Genomic DNA, 21449 nt, shown 5'->3' on the forward strand with positions numbered 1-21449 from the left:
TCCATTTCCATTTTTATCGTCAATTTTATTGTCTATTACATTTTTTTTGTTCAATCTTTTTTGATTCATCTCCAATTCCATACACTATTACCACAAGTCAAGACTAATTGATTAAGTTTGGCACACATATTACCTTTTAGTAAAGCTGTGAGAATAGCCAGATCAATGTCCTGGTGTCCCTCTGAACCCATCCGAAACACTGTGATCTAGAGAGAGAGTGAGAGATAGAGAGAGAGAGATTATACAATATGCTTTACCTCATCTGTAATGATCGGAACACCATACCTGTAATCTAAACATGATTGTATAAGTATTTTAGTCCTGTTCCACAGACTTCATGAATAATTTGCCCTGACGCTTTAGACATAACAGTCAGTGCCCAGTTGAAGGGCACCTTGTAGGGTCAGTACCCCCAGAATGCTTAGCATTCAAGAGATCAGCAGCAGCAGCTACAGATTTCATACAACTAATCCAGGTCTCGTTCCTGGTTAAAACTAATGACGAGGAGCGTGGAAGGCCGATTTGATGAGACGTGGCCATGAACCAGGCCTCTTTCATTCTCTAAACACAGCATGAAATTAAGGCATATTGAGGAGGGGTATTGGTGTTTGAGAAGAAAGAAATGAGAAGAATGTGCTTGTGTGTGTATGTATGTGTGTGTGTGTCTATGTGTGCAATATGATGTGGTAGCAATACCATGCTGTGAAAAAGTATTTTATTTATTTATTTTTTGTCACACTTTAATGATTGAGATCATCCAACAATTTTTATTATTACACAAAGATAACGCGGGTAAATACAAAATGCAGTTTTTAAATGGCAATTTCATTTATTGCGGAAAAATAACCTGTGTGCCCTGATATGAAAAAGTAATTGCCCATAAACCTAATAACTGGTTGTGTCACCCTTGGCGGCAACAACTGCATCACATCACATCACTGTTTTGCAGAGTTGTTTTAATTCAGTCCTACTAGAGGGTTTTGTGAACATGAACAGCTTGTTTAAAGATCCCAATTGGATTTAAGTCTGGACTTCCCACAGCCACTACAATACCTAAATTTAGTTTTTTTTTTTTTTAGCTTTTCAGAGGTGGATCAGGACTGGTGTGTTTTAGACCATGGTTCTGCTGCATGACCAAAATGGTCATGAACTGATGGCTGGACATTTTCATCAAGAATTTGGCACTAATTTGTGATATTGTTGTTACCTCCAAAGGTCTTTGTTATAAATCTCTGCAACTGCTTCAGAGTTGCTCTTTACCTCTTGGTAACCTCTCTGACCAGTTTCCTCCTGCCTCTTACATCCAGTTTGGAGCAATGCTCTGATTCACAGAAAGGTCTGTCTTCTACCACATCCCTTCCAGTTCCTAAAACGATAGACTTCTCTGTGCTTCCAGGCAGTAATAAAGCCTTTTAATTTTTTTTCTATCCATCTCCTGACTTGTGCCTGTGTCCAGAGATCTTTGGACAGCACGTTGCCGTAGTTGATTATTTGCTTTAGTTGCACTACCAATTCAAAATGACCACAGCTGATCAGAGTTAAAAGTTGAATAGTTTTGTGTGCCATTGAGAAGGTGATCAACTTTACCTTATTTAACTTATTTAAGTTATTTTAGGAGGGGGTGATCCTTTTCCAACTTAAAAAAAAAAAAAAATTCAATTATTTTTTTTTCTATGATTTTCTGTTGGTGTTGTATCTTTTACTTGGATGTTAATACATATAGTTGAGTACATATAGCTGAATAAAAAAAAATTAGATTTATGCTGCAATGCAACAAAATGTAATTAATTTAAAGGTGGTGTTCCTTTTCTATGTCCACATATATAAAATACATTGCAAGCAAAGAGAGAAAGAGAGATAGATAGATAGATAGATAGATAGATAGATAGATAGATAGATAGATAGATAGGTAGAGAGAGAGAGAGAGAAGGGGGGGGGGGAATTGCAAATCAACAGATTTATGAATGAATAGGCCGATATAGATAATGGAACATTGGGAGAGGTGTTTGGCATTAAACAAGAAGACAGAAATAATATAGAGTTACAATATCAATTCAGTAGGAAAAAAAATAAAATAGGCCATATATGAGCCATTGGATTGCAAATCTATCAATAAATGGATACATACAAGGATGAAAGATAAGATGAGGAGTTAGTAAAAAAAAAAAGAAGACAGAAAATGAATTTATACTGGTTATAAGAAAGATAGAGTGAAGGATGGAAGGAATGAAATGGAAAAAGATTTTGCTACTGTAAAAAGGAAAAAAAACTGTCTATGATGTAAAAGGAGTGTACAGTAGAAAGGAAGAAAGTGAGGGAGGAAAGAAACAAAACAAAGAAAAGAGAAGAAATTTGGATTAAAGGAGGGACAAGAAGTCAAGACAGCATGACAACAAAGAAAAAAGACAAGGAAAAAATGGAAAGGGAGAATGTACTGTGCAATGTGATAGATGGATGGATGGATGAATTCATGGATAGACGGATAAACAAATGGATGCCTGGTTTAAGTGAAGAAAGGAAGCAGGAAATTATGATAAAAAAGAGAGAGTTGGATTTGTTGTTAAGTAAATATTAAGAAGTCAGGGGTGGAGTGAGAAATTTCTAAAGCTATTGGAAGTGAAGAAGCGCTATAGACGTGCAGTCAGTGGAGAGGAGCTGCAGTGCGGTACAGTACATGGTGCAGTGCGCTACATGGTGCAGTGTGGACCAGCGTGTCATGTTGTTGTGCATGGTGTGGGTGTAGGTGCAGATGCAGGTGTGTGTTAGAGCTTCATGCTTTTGTCACTCAAACCTCAGCAATGTGTTTCAGAGGGTCGCACTGAAAAAAAGGACAATTTGTCTTCATTTGGTAGAAAATAAATTCCCCCCCTTTCCTGTCACAACACACACACACTCACACAAATCCATATGGAGACATACAGTACAGGCATGCAAGCGTATCTTCCTGCTTCTCTGCTTGATTTATTTCATGTTAATTTCTCCTAAGTCTTCATCCATCACCTTATATCCTCCTGTATATCTTCTAAAAACGCATTTTACTTACTTATTATTCTTGAAAAAGTCTGCAACCAACTTTTTTTTTCTGCTGTTCTCCATGTTAGAGTGTGTCTTGCATTCAAACTATTGAATACTTAATACTTTTATATGCTGTTAATAAATCAGACACACAAATAAATAGCAATATATGAATATAGTAACAAGTTGACCCGGCCTGCAGTACCACCCTGACCCACTTCCTCATTCTATTTATTTCTTTATGGATTGAAACCTGTATTTCCTGCACTAGATCTTGTTTTTAGTATACAGTATTGTTTTGTATTAAAATTATACACTCAGCTGACAGGGAAATGAAGAGAAAGTGGCACATCAGGCTGACGGCATGCCTACTTCTTCCCTGCTGGCTCTCATCTGCAATGACTCTTTTTGCAGTAACGATGGAAGGCATTATGGTCAGATGTAGATGCTGATTTGTCTCAGATCACTGACTCTGAAGTGCTTTTAACCCAAATGGCAAAATGGAGCAATCAATAGTTATGGAATTAGGAGAGTAGAGTCAACATCCCAGCCTGATTTGTGTAAAATCCTTACAGTGGTAATCAAACATGAAAAATAAAAGGAGCAAAGTACTTTACAATACAATAAGATACAATAAAAGTGCATTCATTAATCCATTATTTTCTAATGGATTAGAGAGAGCGAGAAAGAGAGAGAGAGAGAGAGATAGCGAGAGAGAGAGAGTGAGAGAGAGAGAGTGAGAGAGAGAGAGAGCGAGAGAGAGAGGACTCTCCTCCTTTACTGACAGCTTGATGAATCGAACCATCGTTTTCTTCTTGTAGCTTTTGCGGAAACATGGCTTGCGAATGAAATACAACCACGCCGATGCAAATAGCACTTGGTTTGCATCTTTTCTGCACGTGTACAAATAATATGAACATTTATCACAATTACTGCAACAAATAAGAGGGGTGTCAGAGCAGTGTGTGTGTGTGTGTGGGTCTGTGGAGAACCTGAACTGATTATGATATACGAACAGAGAAGTCCGACTTCATCATCAAGAACTCAAGTTTGATTTTTTGTCAACATCACATCTTATACTCTACAGTATAGCGCACCATGATGAGAGCACACAACACGAAAAGGGACCTAATTAACACCAATTTAGGGTAATTTCGAATTTCACATTATTTGCAGCCTCGCATACACTCATCTTGAACAATCCACTGTGTTTTTTTCTTAAGCAATATGAATTGATGAAATGAAGCAGATGGAATGAACATATGAACAGTTTGACAGCAATTCATGATAAATGTCATTCTCAGACTACTCATTTCGGAAATGTTTTTTTTTATCTGGCATACAAGGTTGTTTATAAAAAAGTATTTAATAAAAAAGAAATGCTAAATGACCTTAATTTAAAAGCTTTGACCTTCCACGTTTTTGGAAAACCATGACACGGGGTGGTGACATTTACATTTATAAGCCTGAAAGCACTGTCACATGATCAGTGAAGTAAAATCTTTTTTTTTTTTTTTTTTTTACCTCATTGGTGTTTAGCGGATTTTCAGATCATCTTAGAACCATTGCAGTCACCCCAGCGTTGATGAATTACAGATATGTATCATTTAACATCCACAATATGTTCTGTGAAATAGGACATTATGTGATTTAGATGTTGTGCAAACACTACAGTATGTTTACTATAGCCTATAGACTATAGTCACCAAATCTACTGTATGTGAAATCTATGTCAAATACAACCTTTTATTTCCCTTCAAAATTGTCCGATCCTTCTCTTTCTTCCTCATGATCCTGCTACCACTTAATAAATGCACAAGTGAGTTGTGTATAGGAGACATAAGACATAATGTAGAGTAAGAAAAAATGTGTTGCATTCACAGTGTCTGGTTTTATTCCCTCCATCTAATCCTCTTGAGATTTTAAACCTCTATTGTTACATAATGTGACCACAGAAGGCTATTAATATTATATGGTTTATTCCTGTAATATAATAAGGTGTTGTTCTCAACCACGTAAGTGAAGCTGAAACTGATAGAGAAAGAGATTGTTACAATTTGTTACCAGTGATCAAAGCATAAGATAGATATACAGTATATATGCATTTGTTTATTAAAACTCAACCAACATAGTATTGATACTAAAGTACATATTTTATCTCAATTGATCACAAATACAACTAAAAAGTGATTTATTTTTTCCATTGTGGCAAAACTGTGAAGGTTGAATTACAGTATGCACAAATCACACTTTTATAACTAAAACAATTTTCACATAATCTTTTGGCATTCGTGCTTTTTAATACTTTATATTAAAGTTATTTAAATAAGACATGCACAACATATTATCTCTCATTTTGCAATACTTTCTTTATTTGAAAAAACAATATCCAGATATGGAGTTGTATCATTTTGCTGTTAAACTTTTCATATAAGTTAATTTAATATGAGCTTTCGAGCTACGGAAAAAGCATGTTTTATTATAATTATATAGTAATTATATAATAATTCATAATTAATTAACTTAATAACATTTGAGTAATTTATGCAGGCAATCTTTAGTCATTGTTTTAAATAAAAATTTGTTAGTGTTCTTTCATAACAGACAATTAACATATAGTAATGTACTTATTGTTACTTGTCAAAGTTAATGAATGCAGAAAATGCAGCGATGCACCACAAGCAGCACTGCAGCTTAACATGAATATACTCTTCCTAAAGCTCTGGAGAGCCTGCAAAAACACTCTGAATTACACTTTAATCTGAAAAAGGCAAAAGGTACACAGAGAGACGTCTAAAATCCAGAGTGTACATCAAAGCTTAGCGCTGGATTAAAGTCGAAAGGAGTCTTCTGGGAGCCGAATGTGCTGCGTGCTGCATTTATACAGAGTTAATAGTTAATTGTTTTAGTCTTTTGCTTGTTTTTGTGCTAACAGATAGTATTGATTTCATTTTTATGCATTATTCATTGCATATGATGCACAGCAGTGGTTATACCCTGTTGTAATTTCCTCTGAGGACTGCTCTGTCTGTCCTGGTTTTTGTTTTTCTTCTTTCGATGGTGTTTCCCATGCTTGTTCACCAGCTGTCTTGATTGTTATTTTCCAAAAAAACTAAAATCTGTTTCTCATTAGCCTTTGTTCTTCTGTGCCATGTTTAGTTAATTATTCATTAGGGCTGTGAGAACTAATCTAAAATTGATAAAATGGTTTCAGTTATAAAAGTATAAAATTTGAAAGTATAAAATACCTTGTCATACTTTTCATTATGCACACTTCATGACACAAACAGCAAAGCTATTTGACTTGGTTAGCTTATACTGTTCGTAGGTATTTTCTTTTTCTAAACATAATTGTTTCAATTTAATCATATAGTGAAATGGTTTGGTTTTTGGAACATACATAAAATATATATTAGGTACTTTTAAAAAACATTTTTGGTACTATTGAAAACACAAAAATTATGTTTTGGAACCATAAATGTCATACGATTCCAGAGTTATCACTGTAGTGTAAATGTAATGTCATCCTACTTTCTGGTCACATCAGCAGGGCTGGAAGTCTATTCTCTGTTTCCAAGCATTAAAAACTAATGGGGTCAACCACAAAGCTGAGGAATTGAATCGATACTTCTAAATGATTAATTTAAAGCAAAATTAATTAGCGTCTTGAATGTTTGAAAGACAGCCAGTCCAACCAATCAGAATTGAGCAACTTACAGTATGGCTTGTAGTGCACGCCAAAAAAACCTGTCCAAGCGAGTCAGACTGTTGGTCCACTGGCCAAGCTGATCAGTTTTAAAAAAAAATCCTCGTAACCCATAGTTGATTAAAATACAAATGTTATGTGTAGTATTCAGTATAAAATCCTAAGATCCCACACTTGGTCATCATATCTGGTTTCTTCTGCCATTGCATCCAACATGTTTAGGTGTAAATTTAATGACTAGACTAAAAATTTCAGTGATGGTTATCCTTATTAAAAAAATATTGATATGATAAAAACATGCTTCCTTCTTCAGCCTTTATATCAAACCCATGACCATGATAATATAAAAGTTTTATAACAAGGTGCAATAGATCAGACTTAAAGAGAAGACATTATCTAACTCATAGATTTAAAAAAATATTTCTAGGATAAATATGCATAAGATTATTTTAAATTTACTGTAAGATGTGGGATTTCTGTCTCATTGATCCTCTATTGGAATTTGTTGCAGTTCCCATTTTGTATGTTAGCTTATTGTGCAACATCTCGAAAAGCCAGCAATAAAACACAGGCATATATATCTTAATAGTGATATATTTAAAATCGTTAGTTACTCAGAACAATTAGTAATTAGTATTTCAACCCAAATATATGAGGTTGTATATCAAGACTAAAAAAGCTTAACATTTGTAGAATATCTGACAAATACTACTCTGCCCATATGAATGAGCCACCACTAAGAATACAGACTTGTGGTAAAAAATGGTAAATATGAAATAATTATATTTAACCGTGAGGGTTATATTTTAGAAAATTAATCAACTGGTATGTTTAAAATGTCTTAGTGTTTCTCTTCAAGTGCCTCTAATTGCAAAATAAGTGAATGCTGGTTTCAAGTGTTTAGCCTGAGTGCAATTAACATGACTGCATTCCCATCTGCTTCCCTCTACGTGGGGTGTGAGATGAGTGTCTAGGTAAGTGTGGGTGTGTTAGAAAGCTGTAAAATAGAAATGGTTGTTAAAGCAGCTCACGTTTAGTGATGTGTGGAGTTGTAGCAGTGAGAACATTGTGTCCCAGGCTTTTCCTAATAAACCTTATAAACCATGCGAAATAAGGGTGGATATGTATAAAACCGCAGTGTAGGATATTAAAGAGAGGTTTTTGAAATGTTGAAAAGCAGTAAATGATCTTTGCTAAAGGAAGTCAAGATTTGTACAGAAAATCTTTACCCTGAGGGTTCAAAGTTCCTAAACATACAATGTAAACATTGGCTGTTTATGTAAAAATCCTCAGCAGCAACCTCATTTCCCCTCTCATCTTTTCCAGCCGCTCAGCCATCAGCATCACTCTCACTGGTTCGTTTTTTTCATGTTAAAATGATTAATAGGCAGTGTTGGGGGACGTTACTTTATAAAGTAACTAATTACATTACAAAATTACTGTCATTAAAAAGTAATCAGTTACATTACAGCGTTACTTACTGATAAAAGTAACTAGTTTGAGTACTTTTCCATGAAAACTCCTTCGTGATTTCTTATACAGTACATGTTGTTTTAGTCAAGACCTTTATAATTATTCTACCATCATCACTCAGCCAAGTTTGGCCCATAATCTGTTAACTATACTAACAGCAGGAATAACAGAGGGGGTGGGTTATTGGGGCGGGGGTGGAGCTTGTACAGTAGGACAACTTTCACGCACAGACAAATACTAACAGAATGACTGCTGTCTGACTCACAGAGTTCATAAATTGTCTGAATAATGGATTTCATTTTTGAAAATATAACTAAATAACTGAGTACCTAAATAGCGAACCTTACACATTAGATTACTATAAAGTCCTCTAATGCGTTTAACCCAACACTGTTTATAGGTCACTTTGTGGCTTAACAAACAAAAATCATTCCCCTGAAACTGCTCATGTACAGGGACTGGACTAAAGAAGAGAGGCAAGAAAGTGCTCTAGATTTCTGCACAGTACTGTACTTAATATTTTTAACATGAGTTCTCCATCATAGAATATAAAAAAAGAAAAATACATTCAACCTTCCCTTCATTGTGTTACCTGAACAATTTCACAGAATGAAATGCAGTATTTGGAAAGTTCATCAGTATGCATCATCTAAATTATTTGAAAGATTACTGGAAGAAGCAAGTCAACTTCTCTCATTGTTTTAAATCTGTATTTTTAATTAGATGTGAAATATAATCCTGTTTAATAAATTATACATCCGACTAATCATGTGTGTGACATAAAATAATACTAAAAGCATGGATGATAGTTAAGCACATTTGATGTATTTGCTAATTCTAGGTTAAATAGCAAAACTGTCAGCAAAGCAATCATGTCAAAAGGCTGCTGAACCACAATGTGCGGCTTCTCCTGAATGATGAACATGGTGCAGAATACAGGTCTGGAGACACACAAGCCTATATACTGTACAGTCTTGCTGTAAAAATTACAGACTGCAAAAGCAGACACAAGCACTTCATCAATCTGATATTCCATCAAAATAATAATAAAAGCAAAAACCCTCCAGACAAACACTGATCCCAGCATCCCAGGTGCTAACCCCTCTTTCCTAGTAAATAAGGCTCATCAATGTACCTGAGATATTCTTTATAAACTTCTGTCACAGCCGTATTGACAGCATTCCCTCAGAATGCATAACTTGGTCATAAAAAAGCTGTACAACAGCAGACTGCAGAGATCAGGACTGGATAATTAAGCCAGCAGAAAGAGTGAGCAGGACAAATCTACCTCATTTGGATGATGCTTTACACTAGCCAGCGGATAAAGAGGTCTAATGACATCATTAAGGACACAACACACCATGGATGCATGTTTCATTCCCCTACTTTCTTGTAGTACATACTGTACGCACATATACACACAAATTATGGGAAAGCTTCTTCCCAGCTGCTTTAACTCTACGATTGATCCTCTGCATGAGATCATTAGTTGCAAGCACATCACACTGCCTGGGCTTTGCACATCCTGTGCATCTTACTCCTGGGGACACTTCTTTTTACAAACATTCATCATTTGTTAACAGTGTATATGCATCTTGCATCTACTAAGCTCCTTACTGCTCCAATAACTGAATATATGATTATTCAAAGCACACCTGGGTTTTTGATTTTGCAGTTAAGAAAGTAAAAAAATACTGCTCCTTCCAAGCGAGTCCTGGTAATGTGCAAATAGTGTGTTGGGCAGTATAAGGTTCTGCATTGTCCTACTAAAACAGAATGCTCTTGGTGATCAAACTAGGAGAATGTTTTTACCATTAAAGAAAAGGGCATTAAAGGAGTTCCTGAAAGGCCAGCGTTTGAGGCATTAAGTAAAACCAGTCTAATCATGGCTCTAGGCGTACTGAGAAAACTTTCACACTGATGGCATCCACACATTTATGAAACAATGGGATAAGTGCATTAGTGTAGCAGCAGATTATACAGTATAGAGAAATGATGGTAGATTTTACTCTTATAAATGTGTTCTGTTATTCTGCCCCGGTTTGACTTGAATGCCCCTCTTTATCTCCATACCATAAATCAATCAATAAATCAATCAATCAATCAATAAAGTGACAATAAGGATCATATCTTATATAAAAAACTAAATATTCATATACAAAAAAAATATATAAGAGAATATATGATCCTCTTGATCACACAAGAAACAATGAAATTGTAAATACGTTGAATAGTTGGAAAGTCCAATAAAAGGGACATGACTTTTAAAAAAGCATTTATTTCATATAAGTCACTATTATATCTTCTAAGAGATATAGGACCTAAATGCCACTCACATTGTGGAATCTCCTATTTTATTACATTATACAGAGTTTACTAGAAAACTACAGTTTTCTCCATCAGGTTTAGTTTTTTTTCAGTCAATAATCAGACGAGTCTTTAAAAAAGCATGTATCTATTTTTTGAGCTAACTGAGCTGAAATCAATTTTTGTCTGCTTACTTTGGACACCTCGCACAAAGCCTAGCGTAGCAGGCCCTTATAACAGGTCACGCTGTCCATAATGACCGAATGCCTTTTGATTCTCATCTTTGTACTGAATTTAAAGTTTGCATCCACTGATCCGCTTCGAATCATTTATCGTGTACGAAAGCACGTCAAATTTGCACACAACTCAGAAGACATATGGCAAATGATTGTAATGGATTTGAAACAAATAACAGACATGAGAAGCAAAAAAAAATAAAATTGAAAAAAATCACACAAAGAAATTAATTAAATAAATGATTTAATAATTAGACAAACACACAAAGACACTGATTTACAATAATTATTGTTGCAATCACAGGATGGGAGAAGTGAAAATGAAAACAGATCTGCAAGATGGGAATTAGTGTAAAGCGCCACCATGACAAGGAAGATGTTTAGTGGATGTTCCACAGCATTCTCATTAACTGTAACTACTGTATAGATGCATTAAAAAAACATTGTGTAATTTTGAATTCATTATTATTATTATTTGTTTAATTAATTTAATAAAAAATCAATTGAAATTCAATTTAATCATTAAAATGATAATTATTCAAAAAAATCAATAATTGGCAAGTTGCTGCAGTATGAACTAAATGAAACATATCAGGACATGATGTTATTGGAAATGAGTTTAACTTCACTATAGTGACATGGGGACTTTCAATATCACTGCTGATCCCGGTTTGGATATTTGTTAAACTGTTTACTCGTGTTTGTGGTTCGGTGGGTGGCGCCGCACTCACCAGCTCTTTCTTCTTCATACACTCCATGAGGATGATGAAGAGGTGCTGAGCCTGCGTGCGGCTATACGTGAACGTTTTCTGGATGGTAACGAGCAGCTGGTCCCGCAGAGACTCGTTTATCAGCCTGCACGCGCAACCGGAGAGAAATACAGATCAAAAACAAGCCATGACATAAAATAAAAACAGAACAGTTTAACATTTTATAACACAAAAGCGCATCATGAGTTTGCTGAAGGGTATTTACACCAACAGTGATTTTTTTTTTTTTTTTTTGCCTTGTGTGTGGGTTTTATTTTTTATGTATTCCCATAACAACTGAGTTTTAGATGGTAGCACCACACTAAGGTGATAAAACCATTTATTTCACCACAAAGCCAATGATCTCCTGATAATATTCAGACTTCAAGTCTATTTTGGCCACAAATAGAAATTTTTAACAAAATATGCAACTTATTAAATCATAACCTCAAATCTTTAGTTAGCAAATGACTGAAATCAATTTCAATTTGAAAGCTAATCCGAAGATTACTTACAATGGACACAGAATGATCTCTCAGTAACTACACAACAAAATAAAATACATGCTCATACACCAATTAGCCACACAATTAAAACACCAAGCATCAAGCCTAGTGTACAGTAGTGTATGCTCTTCTTGTGCCACATGGCCAGCTCTGGCCCCTCTGTGTCCGGCATTGGGACATTAGCAGTGGATCCTTTGAGTTCTGTGGGCTGTTGTGGTGGATCCTCGTCTTGATTATCTGGAGCATTCCATGGATGCTCTGTCGGATGAAAATCATCAACCTCATACTCTTTGCCTACAAAGCCGCATATGCATGTGATGTGATGTACTGGGTCTTGTGATACCTTTCTATCATATCCAGATTGACTGTTTTACACCAGCTTCTTCTGTACAGGCATATAGAGTATAAGTGTATGATCCTTTCAACTGTGTACACATATATAATTGATAATCAATGTTATTTAGTTTAGTGCTGTGACTATCAGTGTATATGGAGCAAAACAGGAAGTACATAGGAAGTGAAGTAGCTGGATGGAGTTTGGAAGACCCTCTTCTGGTTGGTACAAGTACTTGTATATTCTTGCTGAACAGTCAAGAGTTGTTCTATGGTTTGTGTCTAAACTGCTTTATGACATCATGCTCTCCCACTATTAGAAATTATTTTTTGCTAACGGTCAATGCTGTTCATCCGAAAACCTTTTAAAAGTTATTATACGGAATTATATGTACAGAAATAGGGCCAAAACAATCCACTACAAAGAGTAACTGGCCAATCAATGTTATATCCAATACTTAATGTATTTAATGGCACTAGTTGGATGCAGAGCTTGATATTCAAACTGATTTTTGGCCTCTATAAAAATGTTTAAAAAATATTTACATTTTCAATTTAGCTTATTTTTTTTAATAGTAGATCTTATCTAAAGTTATGTATATTGGCTAGCTTAATGCATAAATCTAACGTGCTGTATTAAGCTAGGGTGCTTTACATATCACAACATTTTCAGCTTATTACGTTTGTCTCAGTGGATATAACATGAAATAAAATGCTAGTTACTAAATTATTATCCTTGTCCGATTAATTTTGTTTATATGAATATCTAGTTCTTTTTTTTTTCTTTTAATTGTGCCCATTTTCAATTACTCAAATTTTCTGTATATGTTTTACTTAAATAAATGTGACCATGCTCAATGCCGAATGTAATTTCCATTTTTTTGTAACCTCCTAATTATAGACATCTCTTCCCTTCCCATTTCCTAAAACTAAAATGTACTTATTCTCTGCATCACTCACTTCGTCCACTTTGCATTTCCACCATTAGTACACCCCCTTTTTGCTATAAATGATTCACCCCTTGTTAAAAATAAATGACTTTTAGACACTGCTGCCTTTTCCTCCACTGTTGCCTGTCTGCAGACCCCACGAACAACTTTCTCAGATCACTAAGTCATGTCCATCACGGTGACCTCTATACCGTTAATCTCATCCTCCACCACATCCATCTCGGTCCTATTCAGTGGTCCCAGGTGGGCTGTCAGGCCACTAATCTGCTGTCCAGAAAACCAACATTCTCTCCACCATCTGACAGAAAACCTGGATCCCTCTAAAGAATATACACAAGCTGAAATCTAAGCTGCTTCATTATCTGCGTTCTGCATTCTCTTATTCTCAATGGATTGGCTACCCAGTCAATGGAGTTATGACACAGGTACAGTATGCAGCACAATATACAGTACTGAAATTCGCATTTAAAATCTCAAACACACATGTGGATGGGGCAAAGCTCTAGCTGGACGTGACCCCGGTAGTGAAAAGGAAGTTGTGTTATGAACTTGTGGTTGGAAATGAGTCTCTCGGTAGAGGAGAAAGGGTTTAAACAAGCCCCTCTAATGTGACCTCCAATAGGATGATCTTCTCCCCCAGTTTGTTGCATACTGTAGCTCTGCTCTTCTCTGGAGGCATGTGGCTCAGCAGGAGCTCATCTACATACCCTGATGGCACATTAGCAGAAATAAAGGGATTTGTAAAAAACGCATTCATGCAGAGCTCTAAGACCAGTGGTAACTTAAAAAATAATGTTGTTCGATTGCTTGGATTGAATATGGATGTACTGTAGGATTGGTTTTGTTTCACTTCAGAAAAGCCCTTTGCTTAAGCTTCACTGAAAAGCAGATTCTATTGTCTCCATTGTGTTAAAATCTCTTATTGTCAAACACCAAAAATGGCTAATCTTCAAAAACAATATACCGTGTAAAATCTGTTATTTTCCCTTCAATAGACATTTTTATAGCCATTTGTTATCTATCCAGATTTTTTTATATTGCTCCTGTGTGCTCTGACTCAGAATGGTGGATGAAACACTTTTTTTCTCTCTGTATTGGCTAGTCCTCATTCCTTCACAATGTTCTAACACAATTCTCTTCTTTCTCCAAATTATGTTCTAGTTAATTAAATAAATGCATCTCATTTCCACCTAAGATAGTCCAGAGTGTCTCCTCCAAAACTACTGCTATTCATGTCGAAAAAGGACTCATATCTTACTGTGAATGAAGGTGTAAAACTGATAGACACCTTTATGGAAGACTTCAAGCACAGTACGGTGATGATATTCAAAATATTTGAATGCTTTAAAGAAGGTTGAACGTTTATGAATAACTTGCAGAAGAGGCACATTTGTCAGTGGGAACTGTACACACGATGGTTCACCAACACCACTTGCACTTTACAGGATGGGAGGTATTGATACATCCCCCGTACAGTCCTGACTTTGATCCTAGCCATTTCCACATGTTTGGGCCATTAAAGGAGTTCCTGGGAGGCCAGTGTTTCAGAAGGCAGTCCAATCGAGGCTCTGGCGTACTGAGGAATCTTTCCACCTTATGGTGTCCAACACTGGGATACGTGCATCGGTGTAGCAGGGGATTATATAGAGAAATAAAGGGAGATTTTCCTCTAGTAGCATTGTTCTGGTATTCATCAACACTTAAAAGTCTTCAAGTTTGACTTGAACACCGCTTATACTGTATGTTTTATCAGGGGTGGGCTTGTGGCAGACTCAAAAACAGACTATAGCATCAAAAATGCTTCAGTTATTTGTCACTATGTTTGGGGAGCAGTGAGCAGTTAAATGTAGCGCAAATGGAACCATATGAACGGGAAGTGCGTGATTTAACGCAACAAGCGACAATAACAACTAAAATAACACATTAGCTAATCTAACCGCATCATTACCATTTGTTATGTTGGGGTAATTGGGGAAGAAATTAAGATGCAATTAATTGTTCAGCGTCACTCTGTTAAAGTATGTTTTGTTAATGTATTTTGTTTTATAATTTATTATTGTACTTGTTAGCAATCTGGGGGAAAAAGTGTAACATAATATATTTTTTTATAATAAACTATGATTTTTTTAAACTATACAACAAATATTGTTAGGTATAAATTTAGAAATATTTTTGTTAATTTTGTCAACCATTACATTTAGATAACGAATATTTATGTTATATTAAAATAATAAATACATCAATAGGCTTTATTATTAAAAAAGTGGGCGTTTAGTAGAACATTCCCTTTATTTACTTACCCTCCCTCCTCTGAGTACTTGTGACCAAATGCCAGGATGTCCGACGCTCGGCCGCTGCCGTCACACACCACCACCGGCACAGGCGGCGTGTCCCTCAGGTACTCCAGCACGATGGAGATTACATTTGGGCCGCCTTCAACGATCAGCGCCACTACAGGCACCCCCTGCCCGATTCCTACATAAACACACACACACACACACACACACACACATACACACACACACACACACACACACACACATATAATGGGAAATAATCAATATTGGGACCTGTTCAGGTCAGCCTGCATCACATCACACCACTCATCATTAATCATTTTGTAATTTATAACAACACACCTGCAAATGTTTTATTACTTGTTTATTGTTTATTCATTTTTATTTGTCACATCAATAATGTTTAAGTCAAACCGGGACTCGTGATGAATGATTGCATAAAACCTATTGAAGACTTTAAGCACAGTATGGTGATGAGACTCTTAGCCACAGTAAAATATTTCAATAGTTTAAAAGTTTTAAAGAAGGCCATACACTGATAACTGACAATCCCAGCCAATACTGTATGGCTCGGAGCCCACTCCAGTTGGCCTATTAAAGGAGTTCCTGGGAGGCCAGCATTTCAGACGTGAAGCAGGCAGTCTGATCATGTACTGAGAAAACTTACCTGCCTTGATTATCTGTAAGCACTAATAGGCAAGGCATAAGCGCTATAGTGTAGCAGGGAATTATTTAACTGTGTGTAGCTGTTGTGCACAACCAAACGTCCTGGTTTGACCTGAGCACACTTTGTATAAACCTGTCTTAGAGCCAGAAGTAGTGCCTGAGCTGCTGTAGACCAATCAGATTCGACAGTCCTTTAGTGTAAACTGACATGTTGCTCCCTTTGAGAGGTCACAACGGCGGACCATCTGATCCGCAGATAACTTGGACGCAACCTTCCCATTTTATCTGAGCCTAGGGCAGGCACTGCATCCAGTGGGCGGGGTTTAGGCATTGGGTGGGAACTGAACCTGGGCAGGTGAGAGACCGACCACTAAGCCACCAGTGCCCATCAGTGTATAACTGTATAACGGATATTAAAGCTAAATCGTAAAATACACATATTTCGTATACCAAAAAAACAAACAAAACAAACGAATAAAACTGAAGGAAATTAACTGGTATTGGTATCTTAATAAAAAAAAAATACGACCCATATTTCTTCATTCTGTTTGATCTTCGCAGAGAGGAAGAGAAAGAAAATAGAGAGATGAAACCTGTGACACTATTCTCTTAGCTGGAAGATTTGTTTGGTTGTGTCAGCTTTTGACAAATGTCTTTTGAAGTATTTTGTAAATCATTTATTAATTTCTTGAAATGATTATTTCCTTATACTAAGCTAATGATGAATAGCTTTGTTAATTACTCTGTCTTTTTTCTTGGCATCTCTGCTCTTGGCTTTGACTGCAATGTCATCTGCTATACAATGTAATAGAGTCAAAGTGTGGACGAGGGACATTTAGAACGACAGCAAGAGAGAAAGAAAGCAAAAGACAGAGAGAGAGAGAGAGAGAGAGAGAGAGAGAGAGAGCGCGAGATTGATAGTTGGCCAGTATTCTGCAGGTGACTGGCCTTTCACATGGTTTCACTGGGATCCTGCTGTCAGGGTCAGTCACTGTTCATGCATGCAAACACACACACACACACACACACGCACACACACACACACACACACACGCACACACACACGGTTAAAGCCTATAGCCATCAGGTTCACATGTGCCCTGGAGAGATGGCACAAACACTTCCTCTCTTTCTCGCTTTGTGAACAATTAGCCATGATTGTGAGTTGATTAACAAGCGGTGCATAAAGCAGCTGCGTCCAAAGAAAAAGAATGAACCTGTCAGACCTCCGGTAGCTTCCTCTCTCCAACTCTCCATTCTTCCTCTCTCCCCCTTCCTATCTCACTCTAATACACTGACTGTCATGCTGTAATATCGTGGCTGTGGTTCGAACAGCATGCCGCAGTGGGATCCCACTCCAAACGCATGAATAATTCAAGAAAACGGGAGTGCGAGAATGAAAGGGAACGATTCCGTTAAAGGGGGAAAAAGACAGTGGGGGGTCTATAGGAAAAGTAGGAAAAGGTGAGACAGGGAGGAGGATGACGGTTTGGACAGGCAGGTATAAATGCAAAAGAAAACAAAGAAAGGGAGAGAGCATGAAAGCGAGAGAGAAAGGTGGAGGGAGGGAAGACTGAGGCTCCCACATCGGCTGTCATTGTGCCTAAAACGGGATCAGTTACATAAAACGCCTCTATTTATAGCCTTCGCTCTCCTCAAAGCCCTGTCATTACACGACTCAACTGGTGCAAAATAAAAAGAGTAAAAAATATTTATCCCTCTTTTTTCTGCTTTTTAGCTCCTTGGAGGACCGCCGTGTTTAGTCACATGTAGTGTAAATAGCTGTCATTTAAACCTGAAAGGCTTTTGCGCCGCCCAGTTGCAGGAGAAATACCATCTGTTTTAACACATATTCACGTATTGCTTGTAACAACCGAAAATGCCCTACTGAGGACCTAAACTCCTTTAGCAGAAACACCTGTACACCTGATTATTCATGAGATTATTTAATCATTAATTGTGTGGCAGCAGGAAAATGCATAACAAATACTGTATGCAGATGAAGGTCAAGACCCTAATCATCATATCAAACATTAGAACGTAATCTCAATGAGTCTGATTGTAGCCTGGTGGCTTGTTTGGGTATTTCAGAAACCGAAGAGAGAGGCATTAAAAGAAGGGATATGATTATTCAATTAATCACTCTTTACAACCATGACAAACAGAGAAGCATCTCACAATGAACAAATGACAAATCTTGACATAAGAGCACGTTGGGTTCTACATGTGTGTCAGTAAAATCTGCGGTAGACACCCTCAGATATGGTAGGAAAACGACCAGGCCACATTTTCAACTCTTGTACTGTCTAACCATCTAATTATATTTCCCTACTTGAACTATATCACTAAAATAATGTTATAAAGTGAAACCACGGATTGCGAGTGATGCGGTTCGCGAGTGTTCCGCAAGACGAGTAAAGATTTTTAATAAATTTTGACTTAAAAAACAAGCAAGTTTTGGTTTACGAGTACCCAGTATCATGTATTACGCATGCGTACTTGTTTTGACGCCGAGCGTCACGTGATCACAACTGAGCCAACGGTTTTCTCTCTCTTATGCGTTGCGGAATTGTGAGTAATCGTCTCCCCTGTTGGGTCTTAGTAATACTCTTACTGGTATAATCAACATCCGTGCATGCGTGTATTGTTTACTATAACACTTTGACCACGTGTTTTTTATTTATTTATTTTTGGGCTGTGGAACAAAATAATTGGAGTTTCCATTATTTCTTATGGGAAAATTCGCCTTGATTTACGAGTGTTTTAATATACGAGCCAGGACAAATTGTGCTCGTACTCCAAGCTTCCACTGTACTCTCATTTGTTTTTAGCAGGTACTTTATGGATGTCTAGCCATCACTTTATATTTGCACATTTCCTGTATGGTGTATCCAATAATAAAAAAAAAAAATTTCCCTGGTTACATTCCACCATGAATACATACTGTACCATCACAGAGAATTGGTTTATGCTGGTTGTGATTAAATTTGTGACATGGGGTTAACGTTAAACCTGGACTTGTAATGAAATTTCTTATAAATGTAGATATAAAACCTTTAAGCACAGTACGATGATGAGACTTTTATTTCCAGTAAAATTTTAAGCAGTGAAAATGTTTTAAAAACATCCATGGATCCCAGCAGGGTGGCTCGAAGCCCACTGCAGTCGTTCATGTGATTGTTCAGCAATAGAACACCTGATCGTTGAAAATCGATGGATAGCTTGTTGCTAATTTACAGAAGAGATAAATCTGTCTGTGGCCACTGTACACACAGACAATCACACCACAGGAACTTGGCTGGAAGTTATTACCACATCCCACCTACAGTCCTAAACCTTGCTCCAAACCATTTCCAGTCTGATCATGGCTCATGGTTCGGGTATACTGAGTAAACTTTCTACCTTGATGGTATCCATGCAATGCTAGGATGTGCATTAGTGTGGCAGGGGATTTTTACTCTCATAACTGTGTTCTGTTATCCTGCACAATAAACTCCTGCTTTGACTTAAACGCCCCTCATACAGTAATTATATATATATATATCTGTATATATATATATATATATATATATATATATATATATATATATATATATATATATCTGTATATAGTGTATACATACACATTGTAGTAGTAATGTTTTTATTTTAAAAAAGGAAGACCAGAGGTATCTTACAAGGGTTTTTGCGAGGTGTTAAGCTGGTTCTGTGACATTAAGCGAGTGGGAGAAAATGAGACTGTGAGAAAATGAGGTCCGGGAGTTTCTAATTTTACACTTCAGCACAAGTGTCTTTGCGTGTGTGTGTGTGTGTGTGTGTGTGTGTGTGTGTGTGAGAGAGAGAGAGAGAGAGAGAGAGAGATGGAGTAATTAAACAATAATAGGTGTTAAACTTATTTTTTTATTTAGCTATACCATCCGGTCAACATTAATATTAAGACTATGTTTTTCCCTCCTTTTATACTTAATAGCTTGTAACCACACCAAACTTTCAGATTATTAGATTAGAAACTGTTCTAGGAATTGAAAGACACTTTTTGGACTGTTACCGTTACCACCACTAATGAATTATTTGGAGCACATTCATCCAGTCATCAATGATGTCATCGAGAATGATAGTTGCTTGCAATGACTTTTGGCTTCCTGCCAGCAGTCAATTATGTTTCTAGATACGGGAAGCTACATTGCTTAGGACACCATCACACACTCACATACTGCAGGCAATTTGGAAACACCAAACATCCATGACTTTTGTAATGTGGGAGAAAACGGAGTAACTTTTTAAAGAAAAGCACCAAATGTGCAAACTTCATGTACACAAAATAGAAGCAAGATTTGAGGAAGTTAGCTGATACTGTAAAGTGGAATAAATGGAAAACCACCTCCATGGTTTATTGCCCTTACCTTTTCGCCTTATAGTACCGTTATAAACTTTGTTAATTACACTGTCAGTCTGTCAGTCGCTAAATGTTGGTTGCCAGTTTGGTGCTTGTGAAACTGTTCTATAAAAGATCACGCTGTTGTATTGAATATCAGCATGGCTATACTCTTATACATATGGCTATAGTCAGTACAACAGCATTCCCTCCAATGTGATAAATAAACTTCTTCCAGAGGCTTCACTACAGTATATTATTAATCTAACAATTGGTTTGTTATTAATGCTAGCCATTTAAACCCATATTAATGAGTTGTAACTATAGACATGATAATGCATCCAACTACTGTCTGAGCCACAAAAAATATGGGGTCCTTGAAGGTAAGATTTAAGTTTTGTTGCCGTACTAATACATTAACAGATCTAATTGGAGTTTTGTAATTTGGACTTTCAAGATGTGATTTACTACCCGAATGCAATGAAGGCAATGAGGAAATCAAGTGAAACATTTGCCTAGCAACAAAAGTAATCTGACACCAAATTACCCTCTTCAACTGTGAGCAGAAGTCTTATAAGAAATTGTCTTGGTGCGCTGCTAGAGCTAATAATCCAGTTACTGCAGGACGGCAAAGCAAACGAGACTGCGCGATGCTAAGGATCATAAAGCACAGTGTGACATCCAAAGGCGCAAACAGAAACTCACATTAGCAATTTGTTTTAAGTTTGCATAAAGGGATTGTGTTTGAACTCTTTGTATTAAGGCATCGGACTCTGGGAGACCACATCAAGATGAGTTTGGATAGAGCACTTACAATAATAAATTAGCAACCTTGA

At 36.6% G+C, this 21449-nt stretch overlaps 1 protein-coding gene across 6 annotated transcripts in view; it reads right to left on the reverse strand.

Moving 5' to 3' along the window:
* The window catches only part of trpm3 (transient receptor potential cation channel, subfamily M, member 3), a 178476-nt gene that overhangs the window by 44550 nt on the left and 112477 nt on the right, over positions 1-21449 (reverse strand). For 5 of the 6 annotated variants that reach the window (XM_053480591.1, XM_053480589.1, XM_053480595.1 and 2 more), the window contains exons 7-9: positions 15576-15750; positions 11469-11592; positions 134-206 (exon numbers count right to left, since the gene is read on the reverse strand). In XM_053480591.1, coding sequence (XP_053336566.1) covers positions 134-206; positions 11469-11592; positions 15576-15750 — 372 coding nt within the window. Of the gene's footprint in view, positions 1-133; positions 207-11468; positions 11593-15571; positions 15751-21449 lie in introns of those variants that run through there. The other variant, XM_053480594.1, reaches the window with a different exon arrangement.

This window comes from Clarias gariepinus, chromosome 21, assembly GCF_024256425.1.
Source record: "Clarias gariepinus isolate MV-2021 ecotype Netherlands chromosome 21, CGAR_prim_01v2, whole genome shotgun sequence".
NCBI classification, from domain to species: domain Eukaryota; kingdom Metazoa; phylum Chordata; class Actinopteri; order Siluriformes; family Clariidae; genus Clarias; species Clarias gariepinus.